This window comes from Hipposideros armiger, unplaced genomic scaffold (genome assembly GCF_001890085.2).
Source record: "Hipposideros armiger isolate ML-2016 unplaced genomic scaffold, ASM189008v1 scaffold_918, whole genome shotgun sequence".
NCBI lineage: Eukaryota > Metazoa > Chordata > Mammalia > Chiroptera > Hipposideridae > Hipposideros > Hipposideros armiger.
Genome location: NW_017732268.1, coordinates 118,433 through 129,471, shown reverse-complemented (window position 1 = coordinate 129,471; position 11,039 = coordinate 118,433). Strand labels below are relative to the sequence as shown.

The following is an 11,039-nucleotide window of genomic DNA, read 5'->3' as shown; positions in this document are numbered from 1 at the left end:
TCTGTGTGTGTGTGTGTGTGTGTGTGTGTGTGTGTGTGTGTGTGTGTGTGTGTGTATCACGTTTTGTTTATCCAGTTATTTGTTGATAGACCCTAGTGTTTTTTCCACCTTTTGGCTGTTGTGTATAATGCTGCAGTAAACATTGGCATACAAGTATTTGAGTACCTGTTTTCAATTCTTTTGGGTATATACCTAAGGAGTGGAATTGCTGGGTCATATGGTAATTCTTTGTATAGCTTTTTGAAGAACTGTCAAACTTTTCCACAGAAGCTACATCATTTTACATTACCACTTGCAGTGTACAAGGGTTCCAATTTCTCTGCATCCTCGCCAATACTTGTTATTTCTGAAAAACGTACTGTATTTTTAAAATACGAAAATGAAACCTCTAGGTTCTAACTAATCATTGAGAATATTGATCATTTTCAAATAATAGGAATTGAAATACAAAAATTGGACAAAAAGTGGGCAGTTTCTGCTTTATTTTACTGTATGAGTACATTAGTCTTTGCTTTTTCTAATTTTGAAAAGTGTCAAACGGATAAAACAGTGGTATCACTTTTTGCTTCCTTAGACAGTACCGTAAGTGTAAACTTAATTTCAACCTAGGTAAGCTTAACTGAAATTTCAAATCCTTTTACTAATGAATACACTTTTCATTTATTGGGGATAAATGTACATAACCATTTTAATAGTTTGATACTTGTTACCACAAAATCAGTGACCTATTTTAAGACCAGTAGCTTCTTGTAATCTATAGCTCAAGGTCATTACTTACATTTAAAAATTTTTCCAGTTACAGCCACAGTTATTGTTTGTCCTTGCAAACTAGAGAGCAAAAAGTTCTGAAACCTAGTTGAGGACTTGAATTAAAAAATTGCATTAAGTAATCTGTGCCATTATTAGTAGAAAAGATGTCCTTTTAGACCTAACACATTTTCTTTTTTAAAAAAATAGGAGCAAGCATTTGATCCTTATGAAACATTATCACAGGACATTCTTTCACCAAAATTTAATGAACATTTCAGTAAGGTGATGGCCAGACCTGCCGTGGCTCTACACTTTCAGGTAAACTTAAATTGAATGTTATTTTTATATATGAAGCAACTAAAGAAATATTTCACCATCTTATCCTTCAAATATTTGTAACTCTAGAATCCTTTCATAAAGTAATTGAGGAAATATTTCAGCAGTCCTTCAAAATCTGTTAATTGTAAGCCTATTTTAGATTGAAAAAATTAATCTGTCCTCAATGTAGAAATCTTTTATAGAATACCATCACAAATACTGATTGACCAGAAAAATCTGGCACATTTTAGATCTGGGCTATAGAGATAAATATGGAGAGCTATTTTAGGTTCTTATTCCCAACAAGATAGAACTAAAATCATAAAGAGGGGAAAATATCCTTATGTATACTCATACTGATTTCTCTGTCAGGCCTATAATTTAAAGAAGATAAATATGTTAATAGGAAATGTGCAAGTTAATTGTTCAGTAATGCAGTTAGGTAAAATGCAAATGGAGAGAGACAGATGAAATTTATATTTTTACTTTTTCAACACTAAACAAGGGTTTTACATTGGTATTGATGATCCTTGACTACTTATTGCTGTAGAAACTTCCTAAATCTAGACCAGCTCTTCTCCCTTAGCATATGAATATGGTCAAGTCTTTATTGTCTTAAAACAAGCAAATAAAGCTTTCACCACTTCTCTTGTTTTTCTCATTTGTAGCCAATTGTCTTCATATTACTTTTTACCATTCTTCATTAAACTGCTATCATCTGTGTCCTAATAAGGATATAACACTAAAAGCTGCCCCAATAATGAACTTAACCACCAAATCCAGTGGATTTTTTTTTTTAAAGATTTTATTGGGGAATTGGGGAGGGGAACAGTGTTGGGGAAATGGGGAAGGGGAACATTGTGTTTTTCCAGGACCCATCAGCTCCAAGTCAAGTTGTTGTCCTTCATTCTTAGTTGTGGTGGGCGCAAGCTCAGCTCCAACTCCAGTTGCCACTTTCAGTTAAGTTGTGTATGGGGGGGGGGGATGTAGTTTACCACCCCATGCAGGAGTTGAACTGGCAACCTTGTTGCATACTGAGCCATGCAGCCTCCTGTCAGCAGCTGGCAGCTGCTCAGCTCAAGGTGCTGTGTTCAATCTTAGTTGTGGTGGGGCACGGCCCACCATCTCATTCGAGAGTTGAACTGGCAATCTTGTTGTTAAGAGCACATGCTCTTAGCAGCTCAGCGGCAACTCAGCTCGGATGCAGCTCACTGGCTCATGTGGGAATTGAACCCGCAACCCTGTTTCTCAGAGCTTGTGCTCTAACCAACTGAGCCACTTGGCTGGCCCCAGTGGATATTTTTGATTCCTTATTTTTGTTTGTAGTATTTGTTAGTTCCCCTTTCCTTTTGGCTCTCATGATAACTGTAATTTTATCTTCCTTGATTTTATCTTCTCAGTCTCCTCATTGCAGGTATTATCCAACTTCTATTATTAGCCCCTGATTTTCTGTCCCTCTGATGCTCTACTTGAGTGACTTTTGCTTTAGCTACTGCCTATATGCTGATGACTTCCTGTTTGTATTTTCAAACCATAACTCTTTGAGCATTGGGTATGTGTGTGTACACTTTCATACAACCACATGCCTTTTTTTTTTTAAGATTTTTATTGGGGAATTGGGGGGATGGGAACAGTGCTGGGGAATTGGGGGAAGGGGAACAGACTAGTTGCTGTCGTTTTGTTCTTCAATCTAGTTGTGGAGGATGTTGCTTCACTGGCCCAAGTTGGCACCATCATTGCGCTCTTCTCTGGTGAGGCAGATCAGTCGCTGGCTTCTGGATGGCCGCTCACTGCGGCTGCTGGCCGCTCGCTACATACGGTAGCCCATGGCAACCCACTGCCACAGGGACTGCAGCCTACGCCATCGCCGGCGACTCACAGCAGCCCAGCTCCAGGTTGAGCTGTTGTTCAGCATCTTAGCTGTAGAGGGCAGTGTCACTGGCCCTCATATGTGGGATCCGAACCGGGGCCCTCTGGCATCCCAAGCGAGTTCTTAACCATCGCGCCACTCGGCGGGCCCCACATGCCTTTTGAACTAATTAACTTAGATATCCCGCAGGCGTTTCAAATATAAATGTTCAAAGTTGAACTTACCATCTTTTCTCTGACTTCTTTACTGTGTTCCCATTATTATCTTCTTCTCCTACTCAAAAACTTGCCAACTTGGAATAAAAATTACACTTAAATTCTCAAAATTTACTTCCATGAAGGAGTACTTTTTTAAGTTAAATCTTGTATGTAGATATAAACCATACAGTAAACAATGTTAAATTAGACAGCCTGCCTGTAATATCTTTGCATACTCATTAAAAGAACTCACAACATTTCTTGTTTCATTCCTATTTTATTAGTAATTCTGACTGTGGGATTTGAATGTTTAGGGTCCAATTATTTAAGCTATTGCTCCAGTGAAATTGAAAGTCAGATAAAACAGCTTTTCAAAGGCCAAACTCACATGTGATGTATTAACTTTAAAAAGCTGAAGTAGGGCCGGCCGAGTAGCTCAGTTGGTTAAGAGCTCGCTCAAGAGTGCGAGCTCTGAGCAACAGGGTCGCCAGTTTGATTCCTGGCCTGAGCTGAGCTGCCGCTGAGCTACCAACAGGTAGCAGGATGGCTCAGCTAAAGAAAAAGAGGAAAAAAAGCTGAAGTAATGCTTCATTTAGAAAAGTAATAAAACTTCTTTATAAGTTGTATATGGCACACTTTAAGAATATGAGTTTTGGCCCAATTAATAGTTGTCAAGTCTGTTGAACAAATTATAATTTAACTTTAACAATATATGAGAATTATGGGAATATTTTACCTATATATTATAAGGATATATTTTAATAGCATATCAGATTCTTTCTTCATATTATATATTACTGTTGTATTTATCTGATGAAAAATAACAATTTAAATAAGTCAACCTTAATTACACTTAAAATCATGAATGACTTTTAAATCTCTTATAAATTTTAGAAAATCATTTATTCTACAGACTATTCATTTTCAAAACTGGGTCATATGTAACCCCTAGCTATACACTTTCAGGTGATAATAAGGGTACGGATAACTTTTAGGGAATTAGTTTCTAGTCTGCCAGCCACCTTGTTTGTGTTTTTGCATTCTCTTTTCCAATTTTCCTCACACTTTACCTATTGCCATATTGAATTTCCCATTATGCATTGATCTAAAGTGTAAAAAACTTCCAGGGTACCAGTAAGAAAAAAAAATGTATTGCTCCCAAAATAAGAGTTATGAGTGGGATTCCTGTACCCAATTCCAACGTAGGGAGCGGGTTCCTCCCACCCACTAACAAACAATTCTGAGACACCAGCAAGAATTCCACCCAATTTTGACACTGTGTACCCAGAGATAGAATCAGATTCTACAAGTTAAGGGTTCAATCCTACCATACTGTGCTTCCTGCTGGGGGACCTCAGTTCTTGTGCGCACGCACAGGCACAGACACTCACTTCAGAGGCCAACCACAAGCCCAGGCTCTTACCTGATCTAACCAACTGGCTATAGATTGGAGGTTCCAGTGACTCCCTGCTTGGGTTCATTTTGCTAAAAAGGCTCACAGAACTCAGAGAAACATTTTACTTACTAGATTAGCGGTTAATTATAAAAGTATACAGAGGAGGGTGCCAAAAATATGGATACACATTTTAAGAAAAGAAAACTGTATTAAAATTGTAATACTCAATATATACCCATAACGAAAGATGAACACAAGTCACGTTTGACTGCTGCAATTACAAGAGGTGCTCAAGTGGTTACCATCAGCTTCCAGACACTTCTGATTACGGCAAACTACTGCTTGAGCAAAGTTAACCAAAATGTCTAGTTGTATACATTTTTTTTGGCATCCCGGTATTAAAGGAAAAGGATAATCAACAGCCAGATAAAGAGATACATAGGGCGAGATCTCAAACAAAAGAGCGTATGTCCTCATGGAGCTTGGGGCCCCAGCTTGGTGGCACATGAAAGCATTCTGGTTCTCCAATTTGGAAGCGCTCCAACAAGGCAAAGGGCTGTCCTTCTGGGTATTTATGGAGGTTTTAGAAGTTCTTTTTTTTTTTTTTTTTTTAGCTGAGCCATCCTGCTACCTGTTGGCAGCTCAGCATCAACTCAGCTCAGGCCAGGGATTGAACCACTGTTGCTCAGAGCTCGCACTCTTGCGTGAGCTCTTAACCAACTGAGCCACTCGGCCGGCCCCTATGGAGGTTTTATTATGTAGTCATGATTGACTTAAGTTGGCCACTGACAGTTGAACTCAATCTACATCACCTCTCTCCTCCCCAGAAGTCAGGCAGTGGAACTGAAAATTCCAGACCTCCAATCACATGGTTGATTCTCCTGGAAACCAGCCCCCACCTGTGGGTAGGGTCCAAAAGTAATCTCATTAACGTAACAAAAGACACCTTTAGCACTCTCAAAACTTAGGAAATGCCAAGGGTTTGTGGGATCTGTGAGTGAGGAACTGTGGAAAAAGACCAAATATCTTACAAATCACGATACAGCAAGTTCATTGACTGCAAAGCAAAACTATTCCAAGAGAATTCTTGATTGTTAAAAACTCTTGGTAGTTGAAATGGCATGTCCTCTCTACCAGTGACTTGTCATATGTAACTAAGAATTAAGAAGTGAGATAGTTGTAACAAGGGTGAATATTAATTTTTTTTAAAGTACTTTATTATTCATTGGACACTGGGATAAAGGAAATGGATACCTGGATATATTATGTTAGGTTCTTATGGATGCTTTCTATGCTTAAGACTGTGACATTAACATGTATATTTGAATTTAAGAATGTAATCAGACTTTTTTGCAGAAATTAAGTCTGATCTGACTGTTTATTTTGACAATGAAGATTGGCTTTGTAAGTTAAGCTCTAGGACAGACATTTTTCATAAATGAACTAAATCTGAAACTTATTTAATCATTGTTTGGTGAAATATATTTAAATCATATCTACAGTATACATACAACATCCCCCAAAATACATCCTTTGTAACTACTTAAAATTAAAGCATTTCAAGTGGTGGCATAAAAATGCACGAAAAGGTACATAGCTTTTCAAAATTTCTTTAGGGTATGTGGAACCTAAAACTTGTGAAAAAAAGCTGAGCAAACTGTTGTAAAAGTTATTTTAGCTATATAAGAGATGAAGAAATGCATGTATTTATCTAATAACTTAAAGGAGTAAAAGAAAAAAACTCGATTGATAGCACTTCCATTTTAATATAGAATGTTTTCCATTATAGTTTCAATAAGTCTGTATCTTGTATTTTTAAAAGCTAATTCTGTTAGGCACTGGTGTTTTATATATCCTTGATATCAGAGATACAATATTATATCTTTTTGCTTTGCAGTCCATTGCTGATGGTTTTAAAGAGGCAGTTCGTTATGTCCTTCCACGCCTTATGCTGGTGCCAGTGTATCATTGTTGGCACTATTTTGAATTATTGAAGGTAAGATGAATGCTTTCTAAACCAAAAGTACTTGCATTTATCAGGCTTAAAAACTAGTTTTTGATATGGTCATATTATTTTTTAATACTTTATTCATAAAAATAAATGTCTACCTCCTTTCCACAGACCATGGAGAAAAGCCTGTCTGTTTTACTTATCTTCATATTATTTCCAAGTGGTAGATAGAAACAGGAAAATGTATCTTTATCTGTCATTTCATAATACAGAATCTCAAAGTACTAACATTATAAAAAGTATATATATATATATATTTTTTTTTAAGATTTTATTAGGGAATTGGGGGAGGGGAACAGCGTTGGGGGAATTGGGGAAGGGGAACAGACAAGTTGCTGTCCTTTTGTTCTTCAGTCTAGTTGTGGAGGACGTNCTGTAGAGGGCAGTGTCACTGGCCCTCATATGTGGGATCCGAACCGGGGCCCTCTGGCGTCCCAAGCCAGCTCTTAATCAATGCACCACTCGGCCAGCCCCAAATACTCTTTTTTTAAAAAAAGATGTCTCTTGTATACTAACAATGCAATATCAGAAAAAGAAATGAAGAAAATTCCATTTGCAATTGCAACAAAAAAGGATAAAATACCTAGGAATAAACTTAACGAAGAAATGAAGGCCCTATACACCAAAAATTACAAGACATTGTTGAAAGAAATTGAAGACAACACAAAGAAATGGAGAGATATTCCATGTTCATGGATTGGCAGAATCCGCATAGTTAAAATAGCCATATTACCTAAAGCAGTATACAGATGTAGTGCAGTCCACATCAAAATACCAATGGCATTTTTCAAAGAAATAGAAAACCATCACATTTGTATGGAACCATGAAAGATCCCGAATAGCCAAAAGCAATCCTGGCGTGGTGGTGGTGGGGGGGAGCCCCTCCCTGACTTCAAATTATACTACATACTAAAGTAATCAGTATGGTATTGGCAGAAAAATAGACACACAGACCAGTGGAAGAATTGAGAGCCCAGAAATAAACCCACATATATATGGGTAACTAATTTTTGACAAAGGAGCCAAAAACATACAATGCAGAAAGGAAAGCCTCTTCAATAAATGGTGTTGGGAAAATTGGAAAGCCATATGCAAAAGAATGAAGTTTAGACTGCTGTTTGACACCATACATGAAAATTAACTCAAAATTTATTAAAGTCTTAAATATAAGACCTGAAACAATAAAATACATAGAAGAAAACACAGGCACTAAACTTATGGACCTTGGTCTCAGAGGGGCTTTCGTGAGCTTGACCCCAAAGGCAAGGGAAGTAAAAGCAAAAATAAATGAATGGGACTACATCAAACTAAAAAGCTTCTGCACAGCAAAAGAAACCATAAAACAAGAAGGCAACCAATCAAATGAGAGAAGAAATTGCAAATGATGCCTCTGATAAGGGGCTAATATCCAAAATATATAAAAGAATTCATATAACTCAACAACAACAACAAAAACACAGTCTAATTTAAAAATGGGCAGAGGACCTGAATAGACACTTTTCCTAAGAAGACATACAAACGGCCAACAGATATGTGAAAAAATGCTCAACTTCACTAGCTACAAAGGAAATGCAAATCAAAACCACAATGAGATACTACCTCACACCTGTTAGAATGGCTGTTATCAATAAGACAAGAAATAAGTGTTGGAGAGGATGTAGAGAAAAAGGAACCCTCATACACTGCTGGTGGGAATAAAAGTTGGTACAGCCACTGTGGAAAACAGTATGGAGTTTCCTCAAAAAATTAATAGAGCTACCATACGATCTAGCAATCTCACTTCTGGATATCTACCTGAAAAATTTGAAACATTTATTTGTAAAGATACATGTACCCTTATATTCATTGCAGCATTCTTCTTGGTAGCCAGGACATAGAAACAATCTAAGTGTCCTTTAATGGTTACTTGGATAAAGATGATGTGTTATATGTATATGAAGAAATATTACTCAGCCGTGAAAAAGAATGAAATCTTACCATTTGCAGTGACATGGATGGACCTAGAGGGTATTATGCTAAGTGAAATAAGTCAGACAGAGAACGACAAATATTGTACAATTTTGCTTATATGTGGAATCCAAAAGACAAATAAAACAAACTCATAGATACAAAGAACAAATTGATGGTTGCCAGATGGGAGGTGGGGTGAGGGATAGGTGAAAAAGGTGAAAGGGATTAAGAAGTACAAATTGCCAGTTATAAAAATAGTCACGGGGATATAAAGTACAGCTTAGGAAATAGTCAACAATATTGTAATAACTGTCTGGTGTCAAATGGGTTACTAGAGTTATTGGGGTGTGCACTTTGTAAGGTATGTAAATGTATAATCGCTAAGTCGTACACATGAAACTAAACTAAAACTGTAATTGAAAAGTAAATGTAAAAAACTATCTAGAATCCATGTTTTCCAGTAAATTTACTGTGTGTTATCCAACAGATTTATTTCTCTTCCTTATTTGTGATTGACTTTTGCTATGTTTTGGAATATATGTTTTGGAATATATGTGATTGGGTGAAAGATATTATATATATTTAGTAACTTTTAAACAAAATTCTCAACCTCACGTCTTAACCTTTTTCTTTTTTCAGGACATAGAAAAGATTTTCAGTAACATTTCAGATATACATGAGTTGACTGTAAAACTTTTAGGTTTGATTGAAGACACAGTTGAAATGACTGATGAAAGCAGTCCTCATCCCTTAGCTGGCAGCTGTTTTGAAGACTTGGCAGAAGTAAGTTAACAAAACTACTTTATATTCTCCTTTAAATTTTAAATGATGTATTAAGAAATTTAGTAATATATTCTTTGTGAAAATTAGAAGACACTGCTGGGTAGTATAAAAAATACTTAAGATTTAACCAATAGCAAACTATAATGATATTGTATTTATAAATAATGACACTTTATAGTGTATTTATAATAATACTTAAGCGAAAGTTGATAGAATAGTAAGTTTTAAGGTTTTTTTTTAAATGGCAAGTGCATTTAAGGTGAAAGAAATGTTATTGATCCTAATTGTTTAGCTTTTGTGGATTTTAGTCTTAATTTCCAAATTTTGAAAAGGAAGTTTATATTTTAATTTTGTTTCCAAAGTGAAAATCATTTTGTTGTCTTAAATGATTATAAAAGTAATATAGCTCATTGTAAAAGTATTCACAAAGAGAGGCAAATATAAATAAAATGAAAATCATTCCAGAGATGTTATCCTTATAACATTTATTATTTGTTGTTAGTTATTTTCTACACATACATGCAAACCCATGTGTACTTACAAAAATAAGATCTTACTCTTTTATTATCTGCTTTCTTTCAGTGAGTATATCACAAACATTTTTTATGTTAATAAGTGCACTTCAATATAATTTTTATAGTTTGAATAGTGCCATATTATGGAGACACCATACATATTTTAACTGTCTACTATTTTAAGCATGTAGGTTGTTTCCATTTTGGTTATTGTAAATAATACTGCAACAAACATATTTATACTATGCCTTCATAGCCTAGTAATTATTTTAGGATATATTCCTAGAGAGAAATTGTAGTACTAAAGACAAGGTTTTTAGAGCTTTGAAACATTTTGCCAAAGTTACTTTCAAATAGCTTCTACTAGATGTTGGCCTTCCTTTTTTTCCCCACACCTTCACTAACTCTGGATATTACCCTATTAATTTTTGCGAATCTAGTGGGAAAAACAAAACACCAGCATTTCTTTGTTCTTTAACTTTACTTTTTTATTAAACTAATGATGTTGAACATCTTTTCACTCATTGGCCATTTTTTATTTCTTTTGGAAAACAGAGCTTTAAAAGTGCTTTCTTTAGATGTCATGTAAATTTCCTAATTTTATAATCTCTGCATATATTTTTCTGAAAATATACATCACTTTTATTACATCTATTTTGTAGACAATGAAACTGATAGTATGGAAATATTCAGCTACTGATGCCGAACCAAAATATTCAGCTCTGGTTCTTATTAGAAAATTTTTCTATTGTTATATCTTGGCTTATTCATTTGTAGTTTGGTTGCCAAGATATCATGGTTCAGAAACAATGTATTTGCTAATTTTTGTTTTGTTTTTTGTTGTGGTAAAATATATGTAACAAAATTTGCCATTTTAGCCATTTTTAAGTATACAGTTCAGTGGCATTAATTAAATCCACAGTATTATACAACCATTACCACTATCTGTTTCCAAAACTTTTCCATCACCCCAAACAGAAACTGATTAAGAAACAACTCCCTGTTCTTCCCTCCCTCTAACTCCAGTAACCTCTAATCTACTGTCTCTGTGAATTTGCTGATGCTAGATATTTGATATAAGTAAAATCAAACAATATTTATTCTTTTGTGTCTGTTTGTTTTACTTAGCATGTTTTTAAGGTCCCTCCATGTCCTAGCATGGCTCAGAACTCCATCCCTTCTATGGTTGAGTAATATTCCTGTGTGTGTGTGTGTGTGTGTGTGTGTGTGTGTGTGTGTGTGTGTGTGT

The 11,039-nt window shown here is 35.5% G+C and overlaps 1 protein-coding gene across 1 annotated transcript in view; it reads left to right on the top strand.

Moving 5' to 3' along the window:
- SOS2 (SOS Ras/Rho guanine nucleotide exchange factor 2) overlaps positions 1 to 11,039 on the top strand; it is a 101,246-nt gene that overhangs the window by 39,388 nt on the left and 50,819 nt on the right. Inside the window, exons 6-7 of the mRNA XM_019630463.1 lie at positions 958 to 1,068; positions 6,429 to 6,527. Coding sequence (XP_019486008.1) covers positions 958 to 1,068; positions 6,429 to 6,527 — 210 coding nt within the window. The remainder of the gene's footprint in view (positions 1 to 957; positions 1,069 to 6,428; positions 6,528 to 11,039) is intronic.